At 42.6% G+C, this 20,916-nt stretch overlaps 1 protein-coding gene across 4 annotated transcripts in view; it reads right to left on the bottom strand.

Annotated features, from left to right (window-relative positions):
- Positions 1-20,916, bottom strand: part of DVL1 (dishevelled segment polarity protein 1) — a 650,234-nt gene that overhangs the window by 26,551 nt on the left and 602,767 nt on the right. For 3 of the 4 annotated variants that reach the window (XM_078642390.1, XM_078642392.1, XM_078642393.1), the window contains 3 exons: positions 11,488-11,555; positions 10,265-10,414; positions 2,643-2,774 (listed from right to left, as the gene is read on the bottom strand). In XM_078642390.1, the coding sequence (XP_078498516.1) occupies positions 2,643-2,774; positions 10,265-10,414; positions 11,488-11,555 (350 nt within the window). The remainder of the gene's footprint in view (positions 1-2,642; positions 2,775-10,264; positions 10,415-11,487; positions 11,556-20,916) is intronic. The other variant, XM_078642391.1, reaches the window with a different exon arrangement.

A 20,916-nucleotide genomic window follows, 5' to 3' on the forward strand; every position in this document is an offset into this window, starting at 1 on the left:
TCTTAGCCGCTTCCCCCGCATCCTCCCCCCTTCTACATCCTCTCCTCTACCTCACGCGTCCTTACCCCCTCCCGCACCCCTACCTCTGATCGGTGCCGGCGGCACCTGCAACCAGATACAAATAAGGCTGGAACTTTGCGATCTCAAGACCTGCTTACAAATATAACTTAGTCCAGGATTGCTGGAGCATTTTATGAAATTATTCTTAAAGACGCTTCAGCATTAGGAGTGCTGCTTTATAGCTTTTCCTTGGTTTTATTTACACTTTTAAAACTCTTTGTGAGTCTTTAACATTTCTGCATTTTTTTATTTGTAGTTTAGAGATTAATACACTCAGACATTTCTCTTGTGGTACCAGCTGCACAGCTTTTAATGCCATTGTAACTTGTTACCGTTTGCCCCTTAACTTATAATTAGGGTTCAGGTTTTATGGCATATATTTTAAAAAGATTTCCAGCTATATTTATGAATATTGTTTTCTAAATTTACCCGTTTTTGCCTTTATTTAGTTTTTGATCTGTGGAAAAATGAAGCAGCAACTAGTATATTTCCAAAGATAATAAACTGATAAATGTACACTCTCACTTGTCAGCCTGATGGGATTTAGCACTGTAAGCAACCATAGACAGTACAAGATCCTCGGCTGGAAAGAATAGCATTTTATTACAAACACGTGTACATCTGGGATATTGAAGTTTCATTGTGAAACCGTATTTCTATTTTAATTCTATTAGGAAGGAATACTAGATTTCCATTTTTCCTCACATTTAAAAATAAATACAGGTAGGGTCAATAAATTACTTCGTTCAGTTTTCACGTGCAGAAATCTGTAAAACAGAAAACTGAGTCTCACTCACAATAAACAATTTGTTTAACGTCTTTATTTCGATATTTCACTTCATCATTAATTGTTTTGCTTTTGAGTCCTCCATGTCCAAGTCTGTACTGAACTTCTAATCTGGTGTGGTATTTAACGCTTCAGGAGCAGCATGACCAAATAGATTTTCTCATGTTATTTCCAGTTCCACAGACAGACCTAAACCGTGACAATCATTAACTTGCTCTCTGCAGTCTTGAAGCATTAGCAGCATCACTGGCTCGCGTGACATTCCATTTCCTGTGCCAGGAATTCACAGCACACCTGCCGGATGGCATGCAAAGTACAAAAACCTTTCAAATGCCAAAAGAGTAGACATGAAGGCAACACAACCACAGTTTACTAAATGAACCCCACTGCCCCAGAAACGAACAGGAGATTGAGAAAACAAGCTAAATATTTGAGACTACAGGTAGAAGTGGACAAAGAACCTTTGGCTATCAAGCTTACGTCTTTGTCAGTGCTGAGTTTTGCATGGTTTTTGCAAAACTGTACTGTTGCGGAAGCTGCTGGGCCCCCAGCAATCTAAAAACACATTAGCTGATAGCAAATAAATAAATACATTGGCCTCAAAAAGCACCCAGTGCCATTGTAGCCCATGCACTTAAAAGAACTACTTTGTGTGTGGACGTAGTCATTCTGAAAGGGCAGAATGTGGTCACTCACAGTAAAGTTAGACAATCGATGACTGCAGCTTGATGTGAGAATAATATCAATGCTTTTGCATTTGCCTCGTGAGGGACATCTAGTAACGACTAGTTGAACTGCAGCTCTTTGTAGAATTATTTTGATATTGGATACTATAGTATTTACTGCCCACTGCTAATCTCGTCCTATAATGCTTTGCAAGGCCTTTGGATGGGATTGTTTTTTTGCCAATCACTGTGCTTGGGGTGGTCCTAAGAGGATGGGACCACCACTGAAGTTCAACAAGATGTGCTTTTTGTTTATGCTCTTTGTGTTGAAGGCATCTGCTTGGTCCTCCTCCTAGGTTAGGGGGGACCCCAAAATCATCACCTCTCTCCTAATATCTTCCTTAAAAAAGTTCACTTTTGTGAATTGGTTATATGCTTTTTAGCATGTAAAATTGCTTTATCAAAGCATCTGAGATGTTGATTTAGCTGCTACGCTACGTGATTAAGCACAGTTTTTGTACTGCGCTACACAACAGAACAATGGAAGAAGAGGGCTGGCTCAAAGCCCCTATACATATAGTATACATAAAATGCTACTAAATCAATGGCCTTGCCTAACGTCAGACCTAACAACAGCTGAATGTATCTAAATTTCCTCTAAGCGTTAATTGTGAAAAAAGGAATACCAAATTCAATTAAACAAGGGCAACCTAGTCTGTTAAGGAATTAAGAGATAACTGACCAGTTGCTGCATGTGGAAGGTCAGCAGGGCAGGTTAGAGTTGTGAGGCAACATCAATTATGTCTAAACTCCCTCGGCCTTTAACAAGGGAAATATCTCAAGAGTCTCCATAGTCCAGTTTACGCTCTCCGGGAGCCGGGTCTACTTTCTTTTCTTGAATGACATGCGCAGGTGCTGCTACCACAGATACTTGACAAATCTGGGACAGACCTTTTGATAGAGCTCCACAAGCCGACTATACATGGGTAACCAGGTGTAAAAATCACTTAATTCGTTACTTTCAGAATGTAGAGTTCCAATTTCAAGACGTAATTGCTGGATTATGAGTAGTTTAGCCTCAGAAGGAGCCCAAGTTCTGGGTGGTCCAGGCCTCGCCTGGCGATGCTCACCTATCACTGCATTGGAGATGGTGATTTTCAACCACATGCGATCCCGGATTTCTAGGCCAGAGTCCGGCAGCTGCATCACCTTGACGATAGTGGACATGTCACTCTTCACCGACAGCGGGCTCTCCTCCATCTCTGAAAGAGAGAAAAGTGTAAACGCTGATTACTATTGGGTGGACAAAGATGCCAAAGCTTCCAATTCCCTCCTATCCTTGCCTCCATTTTATGCATTCCACCCTTCAATGTCTCTCCCCACCGTTAGCATTTACTGCAGTACAAACAATTGCAGGTACTTCATTAAATATTAGTGTCAATATGTGGAGTAAAATAAGGGCTGAAATTTGTCATTTGAAACATACATTCCACAAGCCACACACATATACACACACACACAGACACACCTCGGGGATAATTACATTTTTTTTTCACCAATCACTTGAGTCAACACTAAAAAACAAGACGGAACTCGCACACAATGCGAAAAGATGTTGACTGCTTTACGCAATATTGTTAGATTGACCTCAGGACACTGGCTAAGAAAGGCGGCTATGGATCAATAAGAGTCAGCTGCATGGATGGCACCGTCTTTCTTTTTCTAACAACTCTTTTGATTTAGTTTACAGTTGTAACAAAACAATAGGACAGCGATTAGCAAAGCAGTAATCACCGCACTGTCAGGGGCATAGCTTAGTCAGTGGGATTAAGAGGTGTGAAGCTCAAATTTCCAAACTAAAAGTCGCAGTGGGCTGCAGGCTGATTGGGTGAGATGGCCAAAGTTTGTGATGGACTGTTCCCATGATGAGCAGGGTCAATACTGATTTGCATTAGGTTGGCCTCTAGGGCTGATTGAAAGTTAGCAGACAGGCACTCCATTGTAATGGCGATGAAGTATCCTGTCTGCCAAACACAAGGTCCAACTGCTCAAATTTGAGATGGGCAGACTACAAGTTTTTCAGTGAAGGAGTAAAAGTTACTCCGTCAGTTAAAAAACGTACTAGAATGGCCCAATAGAGTAGGCATCGTCGGAGGTTAGACATCCCACTATCCACCGTACTTAGTGTGGACAATTGGATGGCTTTCTATTTACTGGCCCTCACTGCCAAGCATATTCTGGTGGTGAGGAACTGTAAAGAAAGATAAATTACCCTCACACTTTGGAAGACAGCTCCTTGTGAGTTGAGTCATTAGCTGTTTTTTTTAATTTTTTTCGAAAACAATCTCAAGCTATGGTCTTTTTTTTTGTAAAATAGAAAACTTCGGAAAAGTCTGATGGCCAGCCATGATGTTTCATAGAACGGTCCATCAAACTTTTCCAATTCCTGCCAATGTACAGAGATGTTTGCCAGCCCACCTGCCTTTAATCCACCTGCCATAGCCTAAATCAGGCCCTCTGACTAAAGTGGTCCAGTGAGCATAAACAATGGTTTGGAATGGTACTCTGAGGTATTACCTGTGGTTAGATTATTTGCAAGCATTTATCCCATCACCATTGGGGTGTCTGATTGGCAGTGGTATTCCTGGACACCTGATTCTGGCGCACCAATCCAAGCCTGCTACTTCCAATGTTTGTGTATGTATTCTAAAGAGTAGGGCATTTGCAACCATTCTAGGAGTATTTCTATGGGTGCATATTTGCTACTTTTTTGGTAAACCATTTGTTGCGTACATTTAAGTCACTGATCCAAAAAACGAACAAGTTAAAAACTGATGGTGAAATCAGGATGACGATAAAAACCAACACAGACATAGCAGACTCGATTCAGGACACCCAGACCCAATTAACAAGCCAAGAATGTATTTATTTGGGGGAGGGGGGGTCACATCCCAGACACTACCCTGAAACAACGCCCCTGCACATTGTACATGAATCATTTTTCACATGCATTGATGGAAAAGTGACAATTTACACACGGCCTGTCAGTTTCATAAAAATGCAGAATCAAATGCTACAGCCAAGGTATTTAGTCCATGGGTCCCAGAAATTAGAGTGTGTAGGCAAATCTTGCTACATACAATGAATTTTCTAGTATAGTACATCTATTCATGCCAGCTGTCACGCTGGCATGTTGGCGCTGCTGATATTTGGCTACAGCTCTCTTGACAATTAGGCAACAAGCCCAATCAATGTTCTTATATATCTAAGCTATCCCTCCTCTTCCTCCATCATTCTCGATAGCATTTGTTTTGGTGACAGGGCTAGTGGTAGGTATGTTACTTCTGTCAAGATCCAGTTGCCCAATATTTGGTATTAACGAACACAACCAAATCATTTGAAATAAGACTGCTTTTTCTGTTTGGCATCTTGTGCACATTGGAAAGGGGCATCTACCCATCTTGCAAAGCCTCTCTGCTGTGTAATACATTCTGTACATGTATCTGAACAGTATGAGTTTGAGTTTGGCAGAGATTGCTATGGTTCAAGATGCCATTTTAGCTTCCTGGCTGTCATCCTAATCCAGTGTTCCAACAACTGCCTCTCAGGCTGGTTTGAGTGCTGTAAAATTATTCTTCGGTTGCTTGTGTTCCGGTTCAGGGAGGACCTGACTTGGCAGTTCGCACTGGACTGTTCCTTTTGGAGCAGGGTCAATACTGATTTGCATATAGCTGGGTCCAAACTGAGGTGGTATGGTGTTCAAACTAAAGATGGATTGGGATGCAGCCCGGGTGATTCTCAGAGTCTGAGATTAGTTCAAGCATTTTATCCATCACTGTTTTCTATAATTTTGTGTTGCCTTACGTGGGATGGGTATGCCCAGACTTGGGTCCCGTGCACACTGTGCCACTGGAACCAATCTGTACCCGGCTGATGAGCTGATAAATAGGGCAAAACTGGTCCTGGCTTGCTATTGTTCTAGTTCAGGGAGGACCTGGATTGGCCGTTCAGGCTGGATTGTTCCAATTGGAGCAGGGTCAAAACTGATTAGGGCCTAATTTGAGGTGGCATGGTGTGCAAAATAAAATGTTATACTTCACTGTTTTTCATGTTTAATATGTCGCCCTAAGTGGGATGGGTATGCCCAGAAGTGGCTCCCTTGCGCACTGTGTCACTGGAAACAAACTGTATCCGGAAGATGAGCCTATAACTAGGGCAAACCCGGTCCTGAGTTGCTTGTGTTCGGGTTCAGGTAGGACCGGGCCTGGCAGTCCGGATTTGACTGTCCCTTTTGGAGCTGGGTCAAGACTGATTTGCATATAGCTGGGTCCAAACTGAGGTGGCATGGTGTGCAAAATGATGATGGATTGGGATGCGACCCGAGTGATTACCAGTGGCTGAGATTATTTCAAGCATTCTATCCATCACTGTTTTGTATACTTATTGTAAAATTATTCAGGCAACTGTTGATTGAGAGGTGAGGTATTGTAGACATGTGTTTCATGCCCTCAATGGGGATTAGCATGAACTCTGTCTCTAACGGGCTACAGGAAGGGTGGGGTCTCCCCTTCACCTTTGTCTGGGTGTATAAGGCATGCCTCAACTGCAGGTATTTTTGTAAAACTGTGATGGATGAAGTTCAAATTCCTCAACTAATTCAGAGAAGTATTTCATGCGAACTGTATTCAAAATGTCCCCCACCTTGGAGATGCCAATGGTGTCCCATCTCGTGAGTCTATTGCGGTTACTGACCTGGATATATCCAGTTTCTGTGCCAGAGTGGTTTGCATGTCATTCCCCTTTCAAATCCAGCCTATTTCAGTACCTTAGCTGTTGGAACACCACCCTGATGGCTGGATGCAGATGGCTGCACACCTCTCCTCCATATAATGCACACAATATGACTGGATCTGTCAGCACCATAATTTCCGCCAATGTGGTTGCGTTGTCTCTCCTTCCAGTGTGCTCGTCATTCAGTGGCAAAGAATTTCTGGCAGACAGCAGATGCTACCTATATTTTAGAAGCAATGGCCTATCTAGAAACCTCAGATCCACTTGTAGGCCAGTAGTGATGAGACTTTTTCAGAGGACATCCCCTTCGATATGCATAGAGCAATTATATGTTGTTGTTTATACTATCTTGGTGAGCCTTTCACTTGCAAGGTGCAAATAATGTGTAATGTAAGGTGTAAATGCATGGTCCAGTGCCATTGTGCTATGTAAAAATACCAAGTATCTCGTCCTTCTGGCTCATCTCTGCCACCAAATGTCCTTTGTATTCCAGGCACTACAGAAGCAAGGTAGTTTGTACAGACTGTGTAATGTGTTTATTCATATATGCCCGAGTAATAGCAGATAAGTGAACTAATAATCGTGATATCCAACCCATTGGGTGATCGCACTGAACTTTAATTAAGGCATTTTTTGTTTGGAGCGTGAAGAAGTGTTAAAAGAGGGTGACATCATCCAAACGAGGTAGAGTTGAGAGATATGTGGTAGTGAAAAATGGTCGATGAGAAGGATGTGGTCTCCTCTTAACGTAAAGACAATCTATTGCAAGTATTGTATTGAATTGTATTGTAATTGCATTTATATAGCGCTTACTACCCCTGATGAGGCGTCAAAGCACTTTTTCGGCGAGTAGCACGCTACTCCAGAACCCATAAAGGATTAGTGTTGAATAAGTATAGTGAAAAATGAAAGTAATTTGAGTGGTGGATAGGTTAGTCAGTTATTTGGATTCAGAAGGATAGCGGAGGGATAGAAGAGGGAAAAAGGTTTGCATTTACATAGCGCTTGTTACCTCTGATAGGGTGTGGAAGGCTTTTTTGGCGAGCAGCATGCTACTCCGGAACCCATAAAGGATTAATAGAGCGACAAATATTAGAAGAAGTCTAATATATGTACGAAAACATCTGAAATTCCCTAAGTAATACGTAAATGCAAATTAGAAGAAGTGCCCACTATCAAACGAACATGTGATGCCAACATCATTAGAAAGGGTATCCAAGGTGCTGAATAGGGTTGATGTCAGGAAGTTAGGTTGGGTTTAGCAGTAAAGAGGCTTGACAGACTTGTGGCATAACATCTAGTGCTGTGATATGGACTTTCAAACAAGAAAGACCAATCTCTGCCTCCTCAATACAGGGCCACTCTTCCACCACATTCTGCGTTCCACTAAAAGATTGCTACACATCTCACCTTAAGAGAGGCTGGTGAGCAGTGGGAGGAACTGACACTAGCAGGCAGTGCAACAAGTTGACACTGGCTAGCACTGTGTGCACGGCTACTGTTAGCCAATGGCAGTTGCTGAGCCTGGTAGGCACTATGTAGAAACTCAAACACTGGGTACTGTGAAAGGCTGGTTCTGGTGGGCAGTGTCAGATGTGGGTAGTGATGAGTAGTATGAGAAAGAGGCACTAGCGTGTAGTGTGAAGTTCACACTGGTGTACAGTGTGACTAGATGGCTCCGGCCATATGGGAAGGCCGGGGCGAAATTGTAATTATGCCAGAGTAACTGGAGTAATTTCGGTCATTTCATTTTACTCTTTTGATGCAAAATGACTGAAAATTATGCAATTGCACCTGTTCATGTAATTGTAGCACAAAAATCCTACCGCAGGAGCACAAAAATAAAAAACTTAGTGAACGTGAGTGACTGCTGGCTGCTGCTGTTCGTGTTCTGTTGCGTTTATCACTAATTTCTTAGTTCAAAATGCATCCTCCGGTCCATTGTGCGCTAAGAAAATAACCCTAAATGCTAGGTTACACACCTCCCGTAATGCTGGGTAGTCTTGCGTCATTTTGCTATTATTACACTACAGCACATTACTTGAGTTATACCCACCCCCTAGTGAGAAACTAGCCCTAGTGGGCAGTATAGGACACTCACGTGGCTGTAGAGGGCATCGACAACCAGCGATGCCTATAGGGGTCCTTTCAGGGTCCAATCTTCATACACTTAATCAGTCCAAGCGCCTCGAAATTATTCAATTCACAGTGAGCACCAAACGAGTAAAACTCGCCGTACCTGGAATCGAACGGAGAACTTTGTGCAAAGGTGACCTAACACCCCCCCCCCCCCCCCCCCCCCAAACAAAAGAACTTTCAGGGTATAAACATCCTTTGCCCCTCCCCCACCGAGGTGTTGGTCTCATTAAATCTCTGGTCACACGGGATCCAGGCACACGTTCTCCCTGCTGTCAGACACACCTTGTGCCTGTTAGCAGCCGTCACATGGACCAGGCCAGGTCCAGCCTGTACATTACCCGGGCCTGATAACAGGCAGAGCAGCAGATAAGGGGAGGCTGCCTGCTGATAGAGAGCGCCTCCTGGTACCAGCTTCTCCCCATCATGAACCAAGTTCGTGAACTGCCCATGAACCTGACAGTGCGACTACGAGAAAGCCTCTCTCCTGCGATAAGACACAGGGAGTCTAATTAGAAAGGCGCAGGAATGCGAGGCTATCTCTGCCAGCTAATGGGGCCAGGCTCAGGGCTTTAATTGGGGTTTGAGGTAGGCTCTTAAACCGACTGTAAGTGTTTCATTAGGTAGTGCTGAACCTGATGAGGGATTAGGGTGCTGCTGTAGCACCCCCAAAATGTGCTTTTCACGTGTGAATTAAAAAGTGCCTTCCCCAAATGGAAATAGGATTTTATTTTCTTAACAATCAAAGTAGATATCACTGCATTGTTGCTGCAACAGGAAATTGCCCTGATTTTATATGACTTTTTTTTATAAAAATGCCACTGCTTCTCACGGCCAACAGCAACCTAAATGTTTGTGTGAAAAGGTCTGAGGGAAAACCCACCAGGCAAACCAGTAAGTGGCCTCCTCCTATCATGCTCCTCAGCTCAGACTTTTCATACAAAGAGTTTTTTTCTCCTCATTTTCTCAGGTTGGGAAGTTCTACGCGGGTTGGGATTTTATGTGAAAACTGGGACTTCCTCAATGTTTCAAATCTCATACTCTTGATTTTCAAAATGTTGTACGCGATTGTAATTTGATGAACTTTTCCCTTGCGAGTGTTGAGTCACTCAGGAGAACAAGCTAAGAAAGGTATCCACTTGCACACTAAACACCTGTGAGTTACCAGCACAACACTGTTTACTACAAATCGCATGAAAAAGCAATCTGGTTGCATCACTAACACTTGCAGGGAAAAAACCTACGTTGAAGCTTAGATAGAAGTGAAGTGAGAAACTGTAAATTATGTGATTGCCAATAATTTATAGGTAGGTGAATCTTCACTTGTGTAATAAAAACTTCATCCGCCTCTTTCATTCTTATAAAAGGAAACCAAAACTACACCATCAAAATTTGCTTTGCTGTTGCCTTAAAAGCTCAGTGTATCATAAACTATATGGGCCTACTGGCACTTACGCCACCCAAGACATGCCATGCAACCCAGACACCGAAATCTGCCTACGAAGTGTGATCACTGGAACAGAAGTGCCATGCATTCTCTTATTTTCATTGTTAAAATTCATTTTAATTACCCTGAATCAACCATAGTGCTGGAGGAGTGTTAGACAAGTAAGGCACAACACACAACAAGACATACAACATGACAAGTTTAAATTGGAAAATCAGGAATTGAACGCAAGGGTGCCCTGGGAGCGGTACCGCCCACCCAGCCCTGGTCCGAACCACGGGCCGGCGCCCTCTCATTGCCTTAGCCTGGGTGCGGTTGGACACTGCTGGCCCTGAGCAGGGAGGTCCTGCCTGGAGACCGGGCCGCAGTGTGACTTACTTTCTGAATCGGGAATAGAGCTTGTTAGTGAGGAGCTGGTAGATGTCATGGTGCTCATGGAGGGGCTCATACCGTAACGGGGGAACGCGCCCGTCATGGCGGTGGTATGAGAGATCCAGGCTGCAGGGTCGATGGGCCGGACCGGCTCAGCTGGAACAGTCAAGAAACAGAAATAAAACAAAACCTGTTAGCATCATATGTCAAGTCAAAGGAAAATCAACAGTGAAGTCCTTGCCAATAGAGTGAGAAGACCTGACCCACAGATCTGGGTAAGCCTACCACATATGAGCACTGGTGAAACTGATCACATGACTAAACTATCTCCCTTGGTTGAAAATATGAGTTATGACTATCTTAGCAGCACAGTAAAAGTGTTATATGCTCTAAAACTCATCTGTCCATTGGCTCGCTAACTTGTAGGACGCCCAGGAGAGCTTCTTGTGCAGGGCCCGCTTTAGGGCAGTGGAACTGGTGCGGTCGCACTGGGCGCTGACCTGTGGAGGGGGCACTGTGACCTCAGGGGGGCGCTGTGTTTAGCAATATCTTATGATGGGAGAGACAAGGGGCACTAGGGAGATATTCCGAAGAGGTGGTCATGTGATGTGGGGCGCCAAACTGATTATCGCACAGGGCGCCTCCAGCTCTAAAGCCGGCCCTCTTCTTGTGAGATGACCTGGCCATAAAATAATTTACAGGACATAGTCCAGTGTGAATGTTGTCTGAATGATAATGCTATGGTGGCCAACTTGTGAGGGCAACCTAGCAAAAACGGCTGGTAACCTGAGAGATACTGACTGTCAACTTAAACCGCTATCTCAAGGACACTCATTTATAGCATTTTAAGATGTGTAAAATTAAAACACACTCAATGTGTGGAAAGTTGATTTATGTGCATTAGTCATGATTTTTATAATTGGAGAAAGTGATATTACCACCTCAAAACATGCAGTAATATGACATTTCTCTAACTCAAACCCATGCCCATTAGCAACAGTAAAAGCTGGTGATAATTTCACACCTTTAAATGTAGAGAAATATGTGGAAGCACAGCTTGTAAATGTGATCACCATTAACACAAACATTTGCTGGAATGTCACAATTACCGGTTTCAGTGGCGCAATTATTGGAATGGTGATATTACCACTAAATGAGAACCTGTGTGTGCATTGAGTTCTTTGAAAACCTTTTGATTGCTCTGCCACTTTCCAGTCTTCCCTACTTACCCCGGGGTATCGTGAAATAGCTCCTCGGCGTGGGATCCCAGCACTTTGCAACCGTCAGGCTGATAGGCCTAGAGATAAAAATAAATGAACCAGACAATGACTATTTAAGCAGACAAATGCACTGAAGCTGCACTTGGCAATGCACTAAACAATGTGGTGGTTGATAAGAATTCTCATTGCGGAGATTCCACCAGCGTGGATATTCCTTCACGACTACGAGGCATCCGCCACGAGTGCGGAGGCCCTTTGTGAATCATGCCCACAGGGTCCACCAGTATCCCATTCAAGTCATTCACTCTGAGTTTATGTGCAACAGGGGTTAGCTCAAACTCCCAATAATCTCATGTTTTAATACCCTTTACTTGACTAATAAGGAATGGTCCCAATTAAACAAAGGGGCCCCCTGAAAGAGCTAATATTAGGCAGAAGAGCAGGGGAATCATGAGCAATAAAGTGAGAGGAAAATCTTTCTAATTCTGATAGATCTATAGGCTCTAATAGAGTCCCCAATTTACACAAAAATGTCATAAACCCACTAGACCAGCCCTAATCATAGCATCAAGGGAGACATAATTAGAAAAAGAATTTCATATTTATTTAGTTTTTTACAAATATCGATTCAAACAGCAATATGGACCTGTCTGCTAAGGTGGCAGAGGGCAGATTATTTAGAGATACAAATGCTTCTTTCGCTGGTTGCCATTAGGCAAACTGCTCAGCGTGTCTGAAGCTGCCATGAAGACACATTTTTCAGAAACACAGTAAATGGTCCTGTTTAGGTGAACACAAATGACAACATGGAGAAACGCGCATAGCTGTGCCATGCACACATTCCTAAGAGAGGTCACTCTTTTCTTAACTATAATACATTTTTACAACAATTTAGCTAGCAAGGTGGGGTTGAAAGAAAAGGAAATATATAGGATGCATGGCGCTTCCACAAACCAAAGTGGTGGTGAACATTATGTACCATAATAAAATTAACCTATGGTCAAAATGACTGCTAGAGTTACAATTCCATGTGTTTGCCCCCAGGTCAATGCAATGGTACATCGAGTATCCTCTAGCAAATGGTTGTTGAATGCAATGTAACCCCTTCGCTGCGTCGCGCGCACTACAGTTACAACACTTGCTTTAGGGAACGCATTTCTGGATTTTAAATCCAATACCTTCCCTACTATTGCACAGACTGGAGTTGGAATAGTAAAATATACTATTTCAAAGCCCAGCTCTTCCCTAAGGAAAGCCATTGGAAAGACTTGCGTTGTAATGGAATGCAGGGTAACAATGCGTTCGTTGTAATGCCTGCGTTGTAAAGGAATGCGTTTTAAAAGCCTGCGTGAATACGTCATACATCCATATGTGTTGTAAAGACACATCGGTGGTTTGGACTGTGCTGTTAAGGCACAGCTTGTATTGAGCCGCTAAGTAAAGGACAGTTTCCTTCTGCAAAGTTTGTCTACTTGATGTTGTTGAACAGGCAGATTGATATACATTGAGGGACAGAGTTCTCTGGAAAATGTGGTACTTTTAATTTTTACTTTGATCTTGAATTCCTGAAAATAGGCAAGACGTATTAAACGTTCCTAATAAACCATAAACATTTAATCGTCTGTGAAGTGCCCAGAGATGAGTGATGGACACTGCTTCGGAAATAGTTCCCTGTCCACACAGTAAGGACCCAAGGTGGTGCAACCTGTGGAAACAAGTGACAGGGGGGTAACAAGTCTTAAGTTTAGGTGATGGGATTGCGCAGTGACCCCTAACCATACTTAGCGCCTCACCTGGAATCTGCCCGTCGATTAAGCACCGCACATGGTGCGTACCTTGCCTGTATCAAGCTCAGGCGACCCCTGCTCGTACTACTAGAACGACAGAGCTGTGTATGTTCTGGTATTCATTGTCCAATTGGAATGCGGTTTCTTCACTGTACGGAATAAGGTAGCCCTGGGTCTAGTTTGCTTGCATTTGATTTCTGGATAAATACAATGTGCTGAGGCAGTGGTCCAGTGTCGGTCGGAGTCAAGTACGAGATGTGGGTTGGCTACAGCTCCGGCTCCCACTCCCACTCCGCCTACATGACATGTAGGGTCTGCAGGTTGTCCCTCTTTACTATTGGACGGTGCAGCACTTACACAGTGGCTACATGTGCGCCGAGTACTGGGGAGTTCTTAGCAAAGGATTTTGATTGCACCATTAAAGGATGTAATCCATGACCCTGTCAAACACTACCAAGTGGGGAATTTCACTGGTTATTCCCCCAAACGTTTCCACTGCACATTTAGATGCAGAATAGCTGGAAACCTGCCTAAGATGCTTTTGTTGTTTTTTGTATATTCTGGCAGTACAACATGCATGCCCCCATACATGGGTTCCTCTAGTACCATTTCCTTTTAAAAGGACAAAGAGCTCAAGGGAGGAGCTGGAGAGGAAGTTGGAAAACTTAATAAAGTCCAATTTTAAAGCCTCATTGTACACTGACGAGTGTGTCCATAAGAGCTAGCCATGATTTTCAAGCAGAACTCTGTAATATAATGTTCAGCCTCGTTGCAGGGGGAAGGAGAAGGCTGCTGGAAACGGTGTTCCCATACCTGGTACTAATTTAGGAGTAAACCAGTATCCGTCAACCTTCGAATGGCACCATTTTGGTGCTGGGTCAAGGCTCCAATTTAAAAATATTGTGGGTTGTTTCACAAGTCACATTACAGCAGAAGCTACATTTACCCCTTCCCCCAAATTGCGAACACTAAGGCGTCTCTGCATCTGTTGTATTACCGCAGCTCTCTTTTTAAATTAGTAAAGTGGCATAGCGTTTTAATGAATGACACTTTCGTCATACATTTATTTGAGTTTTAATTTTCATATATGATGCGGGGCCCTTTCACACCTTAAAATGAGGGAAACTCATCTAAGCCACACAATATACTTCACGTCCGCGCCCATCAGGAGGGCCTTCGATGCTTCTGGGCACTACCAATAGGTGACACCAAATTGTTATTGTTATTGTTACTTTAGTTTGTATAGCGCCAACTCACCCACAGGTCTCAAGACGCTTTCAGACCAAGAAGACACAACAATTCCCAGCTAGAGGAGGAATAAGATAACCAAATGATTAAAAGGGACCTAAGGCTTCCCTAAACAAAGTTGTTTTCAACTGCTTTCTAAACTGTAAAAGATTGGTCTCTTTACGAAGCATGTCCGGCAGCTTGTTCCACAGCTGTGGAATTAGTGTGGAAAAGGATCTTCCGCCCTTTGTTGCCAATTTAAAGTGAGGGCAAACCAGCAGCTGAGCAAATGTCAGAAAACCTCCTTTGTCGTAGAAGATTGGGAGGCCTCCAGCAACAAAATGCTATTTTGCCTGGAAAGCCGAACATCCTTTTGCCATTTGTGCCTGTAGACCGTACATAGAGCTCGTTAAGTCCTGCAGAATAAACATTCTCTCCCTTTGTCGTTATAAGACACGTGACAGGAAAGCATAGTTCTGAAGGGAGCTCCCACTCACCCAATACCTGTTTGATATGTGTTAAAAATCATAAAGGGGTCGCCCTAATACCCATCAATGCATGTGTGCTACCTTTTACTGTATGTAAGCTCTTCGGGAAATTATCTTTCTTTCCGTGTATAATGTGGTTTCACTGTCTCTCATCCTGTACCCAAAAATATATGTTTGCCCTACCCGCAGTCTTGTCATAGGGCTTGCGCGTGGGACGTTGTGGGCCAACAGACAAGCACACGAGAGAATGTGGCTCAGACAAGCCCACCAGGTCATCATCACTCGCATAATGAAGTTGTTTATGCCGTTCTGAAACAATTTTTGTGCAGACCACTAGGTGGCAGAATTGTGCACATCAAGTAAATCCTTAGCAGATCTGAAGCGACAAAAAATTAATGTTACAGATAAGTAACGTACATTTTGGAATAGGCTCGCTTTACCGTCTTTACATATTCCTTTACCACGAAAGTCGTTTCAACGGCTTGCCTTAAGGAAAGGATGTTTTAATTGATGTTGGACTTTACGTCCGGCCGACAAGTAAGTGATTTTTTTCTCCCCTATGCCCTCACCGCCCCGCCCCATTACTGATTCGCGGGACCAGCTGTGACTGTTGGGGGTCACTGCACAATACCCAGGGCTTAAAGTGGTATGAAAAACGAGGGGACCTCTCAAAGGGGGGTGGCTAATGTAATTAAGGGCGTGGCTTAAAACACATAAGCTAAAAATCTGTGGTTAGCATAGTGTGCCGCCCGACTTGTATTTTGCAGTTTCTGTCATTGCATCCAGATATATGATACAAGTAAATCATACCTACAACAAGTCAGTACTATTGCCTTTGTCACTGGTTTTTAGTTGCAAAGAGAAATCAGCATCAACTATGGCTTGTATTTTATAATATTGAAAAAGCTTCCACTTAAAGCCCTGGTGACACCACGACAAAGTTGCTGCTGTGGAGTTTCAAAAAGAAGGGAAATCCAGAGAGAAAATGACTCTCTTTAAAGGATTCCCCTTTCCCTACAACGCTCCCCTGTCATGACGTCATGCCGTAACTTCTCCACTAGTGAGCAGTGTGAGCACGCGCACATGATGTGCCTGCTGTCAGTGCAGTCCGGGGGAAAACGGACTGCCTGTGCCAGGGCACAAAACAGAGCCCGAGAGAGACAGGCTGCACCACCTTGGGTCCTTATTGTGTGGGACAGGGAACTATTTCCAAAGCTGTGTCCATCATTCATCTCTGGGGACTTCACAGACCATGAAATGTTTATGGGTTATTGGAAACGTTTAATACGCCGTACTCCCCCCGCCCCCAAGAATTCAAGATCAAAGTAGAAATTAAAAGTTACACATTTTCCAGAGAACTCTCTACCTCAATGTTTATCAATCCGCCTGTTCAACAACATCAAGAAGACAAACTGATTGCAGGGTGTTCTGACACAATCCACTATTTTATCAGCAAGTGCTACAGGCAGTTCAAATGAGTGACCTGTCACATTTAGCTTTAGGGGAATGTGTTCTGCTGGGCGGTGACATGGAATGGCTTAGTGAGAGCGCGTGGCATTTTTCAAGCACTCGGTGCCAACTGCATTGCGTCTTATCTTGGATGGACTATGAGGAAAAAGCAGATTGATGAAGAGAACAAGTGAATATCACTCATAGGCTTCAAATACTTTCAACCATCTTCCTAAGCCTATGTCTTCCTAAGTTAATGTACACAAAACCGAAGCACTTTCACGAATAAAGACACATGATATAATGCCATATTACTTTCTAGCATCCTTAGTAAAACTCACAAGCACAGAGACTGGACTCTTCCTCCTCTCTTGTTGAACTGTTTATGACTTTTTCCTCATTCATTCACCACCGTCTAGTGGTTCCACCCTGGGAATTTGTTACCACTCACACTGCATTACTGTACTAGGTATCATTATTCAGCAGCCACGTAAGGCGCTTACGTTTGACCAGTGGACCAGGCACACAAATACCAAAATATGAATAAATAAATATCTTATTCAAGATAAATGATTGTGTTATGCACTTCAATAATTAAGTTAATTGATTTTAATGCAAACAGCCACATAATACAGCCACACAATAGCATGATGAAGTACATTACGACCCAATGCGTGGAGTGGTGTGGCTCACCGGTTAGAGGCGGCAGACCCGGAAGCAGAGAACAGCCCGGGACCAGGGTTCAGTTCCTGACACGGCAGGGTAGTGGACCAGGGTCAGCGGACTCGACAATTCTCGCCTCGGTGCCTACTCTAACCAGGGATCACACTCGGCAACTCTGGGCATTAAGCTTGCCTCATCTCTACAACGGCCCCCCACAGACGCCGGGGATGCCTGGTTTCACCAGGGAGATACCCAGAAGGGTTAAAGATTTTAAACTGTGCACTGCTAGTTCAACCAAAAGTTTTTTATGTAGATGCCGTGCTCCTGGGATTATTCCCCGCTCAGGAGTAAGTATTGAACTAAGTAGATCGCACTGTCACAAGCCATGTGAGAGTGTCTCCCAGGGTATTGGCAAATATATCTATCACCAATCAGTAATCACTAACATGTTACATAGCATACATCAAAGGTATTCTACACTATAATATAACTAAATCTGATGAAGTTCGTATGTTGTAATCATACCGGTTACAAGCCATATCTAACAAAAGTTACTCATGTGTTATTATTAAAGGACGTTTCAAAATGTGTTTAGATCCCTGTGGCTATTAGTTATTAAACCATGGCGCACCTTCATATTTATCATGACCGATCTTTAGTCAACTCTGTACATGTGCCTGTAAATATAACGTAAGTTTACGCTGCAGCCTGATGCTCATGGTGACATTTATGTGTAACGTGTTTAAGAAAACATGTATGGACGTGTGTATTTATAAAATAAATATTCTCATGCCTTAATCGCTATGGGCTTCATGTGGGCTATACGTTTAAAAATGGCCTTAAGGTGTGCTAGTGTTAGTGATTACTGATTGGTGATAGATATATTTTCATGTTGTAGATTTCCCTGATGAAGCCCGCTGGGCGAAATGCATTGGAATATTCACGGATTGTTAATTTCATTTCATGATTGAAAAACGAAAAGAACTAATTACATATGATATTGAAATATCACTGTTTTGAAAATCTGCAAAGATACTGATAAAAACTCAAAGTATGAATAAAATACCTTGATGGAAAAACCAAAGAAAGATAGTTTCTTTTACACCTAAAGCTGTTTTTGAAGAAAACTTTATTGATAAACTTTATTGAGAAATTAAGCTGAAGATTTCAGCAGCTATTGCCAATACCCTGGGAGACACTCTCACATGGCTTGTGACAGTGCGATCTACTTAGTTCAATACTTACTCCTGAGCGGGGAATAATCCCAGGAGCACGACATCTACATAAAAAACTTTTGGTCGAACTAGCAGTGCACAGTTTAAAATCTTTAATTGTTATGACAATCCTGCTCCATACCTGTAGCACGCTGTAGTGAAAATGCAGTACGACGAAATAACTAAACTAACAGAAACAAAGGCGGATACATTCGCATATTCAAATGAAGAAACCACGAAAATCTATTCCCTTATTCGAGAGGAAACAGGTGAATATACCACTTCAAAATCAAAAGAACAACAAGTGAAACAACTTTTATATCTATCACGGAAAATCATTAATCAAAGGTTGCATGCCAGCACAATGCTCAGATATCATAAAGCGTCAAGAATCCCAAGGGGATTGAGAATTTTACTAAGACCATCTTTGTGCAAAAATTCAAAGAAGTTTACAGACAAGTGGTACGCCATTTTGAACAAATGTTCATTAGATGTAATTTTACTTATTATTGAAGAACTTTCCCAAATATTGGAAGAATTAGAGAAGGATATTCTCAATGTAAAAGAGGAGCTGAATAAATCAATGTCAACCGAGGAACTTAATACTATATTGGAAGATATTAAGTCACAATTAGCAAAACACACCGAAGAAGTAAACGAAAGAAAACTTCGTAAATACCGTAGAGATACTATCGACTATAAATTAGACGAAGTTTATAATTGGGCTGAAGTATATGCGAGAAAGCGACAAAATCGCCCTTACACACAACAAACGGATACATCATCATCAGACACAGATGCCACATCGGAAAGTAATAGAAGAGGACCTACGCCAGCAAATCCCACCGCAAGCACTTCTAAGGCTGGACAGCCTTTTTTAGAAGTAGGCCCCAACGCAGGGGACGACCCAGGAGGTCGAGAAGGAAGACCAACATCGGAGAAGGAGCAAGAACCGCCTCAAACACGGCAGAATGCAACAAGGAAGGACAGGATAAAGAACCGGATATAGATAACTTGGTTATTAATATTTCAAAAATCCAACTCACCACGACACAGACAAAAATATTACAAAAAGGGACTTCATTTGTACCTACTGCGCATACTAACCAATTAGAAGTAAACATCAGCTTCTTCAAACTAATGAGAAAGTTAAGACTCCGACACTTTTTTTCCAACATAGTAACAGAGAAACAAGAACAAAGGGAAGATCCCCTCAAAGGCCTCTCCATAACCAGCACATATATGCCTCCTATGAGTCACAAGACTTTGGATCTATATGAACAATTGGTCAAACAAGATTTGAATAAGATCAATTACCGAAAACAATCCAGAACCAAGAATCTCACACAAAAAGAATATGCCACATTAAAAGCAATAGCTAATAACCCATCAATCGTATGTCAAAGAGCTGATAAGGGCGGAGCTCTGGTTATTATGGACAAAGAGTACTATGATTCACAAGTTGCACTACATCTTCAAGATGCTCACACATATATGGAATTGAATTCAAATCCCACAAGAGAAATTCAAACGGTCTTAGAAACAATCATTCGAGATGGTGTGTCAAGAGGATGTATAGATGAAAAAGTCAAGAAAGATCTTATCACCGAGTATCCAAAAACTCCTAAGTTTTATCTCACACCCAAAATACACAAAGATCCGGTCAAGCCTCCTTGTCGACCTATCGTTTCCACATGTGGGAGCGTTCATGAACCTGTGGGAAAACTTATTGACAGATACTTACAACCATTTGTAACCACAATGGATTCGTATGTGAAAGACACCACTGACTTTCTATTGAAACTTGAGACAATTAACTTAACATCAGAGGAAGAGATTATCTTATGTACCATCGATGTTCAAGCCTTGTATACTTCCATACCACATTTGATGGGAATAGAAGCAGTGGAGGAAGCTTTGCTCCATATGGAATATGAAGAACCAATGAAAGTCTTCCTACTGGAGTTGTTAAATTTTGTTTTGATGCACAGCTACTTTGAATGGGACAAACACTGGTACCTTCAAAAGTCGGGAACATTTATGGGAAATCCAGCTGCCCCATCATACGCGAATATCTTCATGCACCAATACGAACAGAGACACATACTACAAAACGATCAGTGGAAACAAGGTCTACGTATGTATCTGAGATATATCGATGATATATTTATACTATGGAAAGGTGAGAAAGTAAATCTAATCAACAACATCAGTCAATTAAACACAATAGATCCTCGCATTCAATTCACATCAGAGATCCATCAGAGTCAGATCAATTATTTGGACGTAACCATCATCAAAAACAACAAACGTTTGGAAACCACAGTATACACCAAAAAAACAGACCGCAACAATCTATTGATATACCAGAGCTTCCACCCCAGCCCTCTCAAACAACACTTACCGTACTCTCAGTTACTGCGAGTTAAAAGAATTGTCTCAAACCCTCAGGAATCAACGACGCAAACACAAAAAATGCTACAACGCTTCAAAAAGCGAGGATACCCAGAGAGCACACTAAAATCCGCTTTGGAGAGGACTCAAAGTAAATCAAGAGAGACATTACTGAACCCAAATCCAGTCAAAAAAGAGGTGAAAATCACTTGTGTC

This window comes from Lissotriton helveticus, chromosome 5_1, assembly GCF_964261635.1.
Source record: "Lissotriton helveticus chromosome 5_1, aLisHel1.1, whole genome shotgun sequence".
NCBI classification, from domain to species: Eukaryota; Metazoa; Chordata; class Amphibia; order Caudata; family Salamandridae; genus Lissotriton; species Lissotriton helveticus.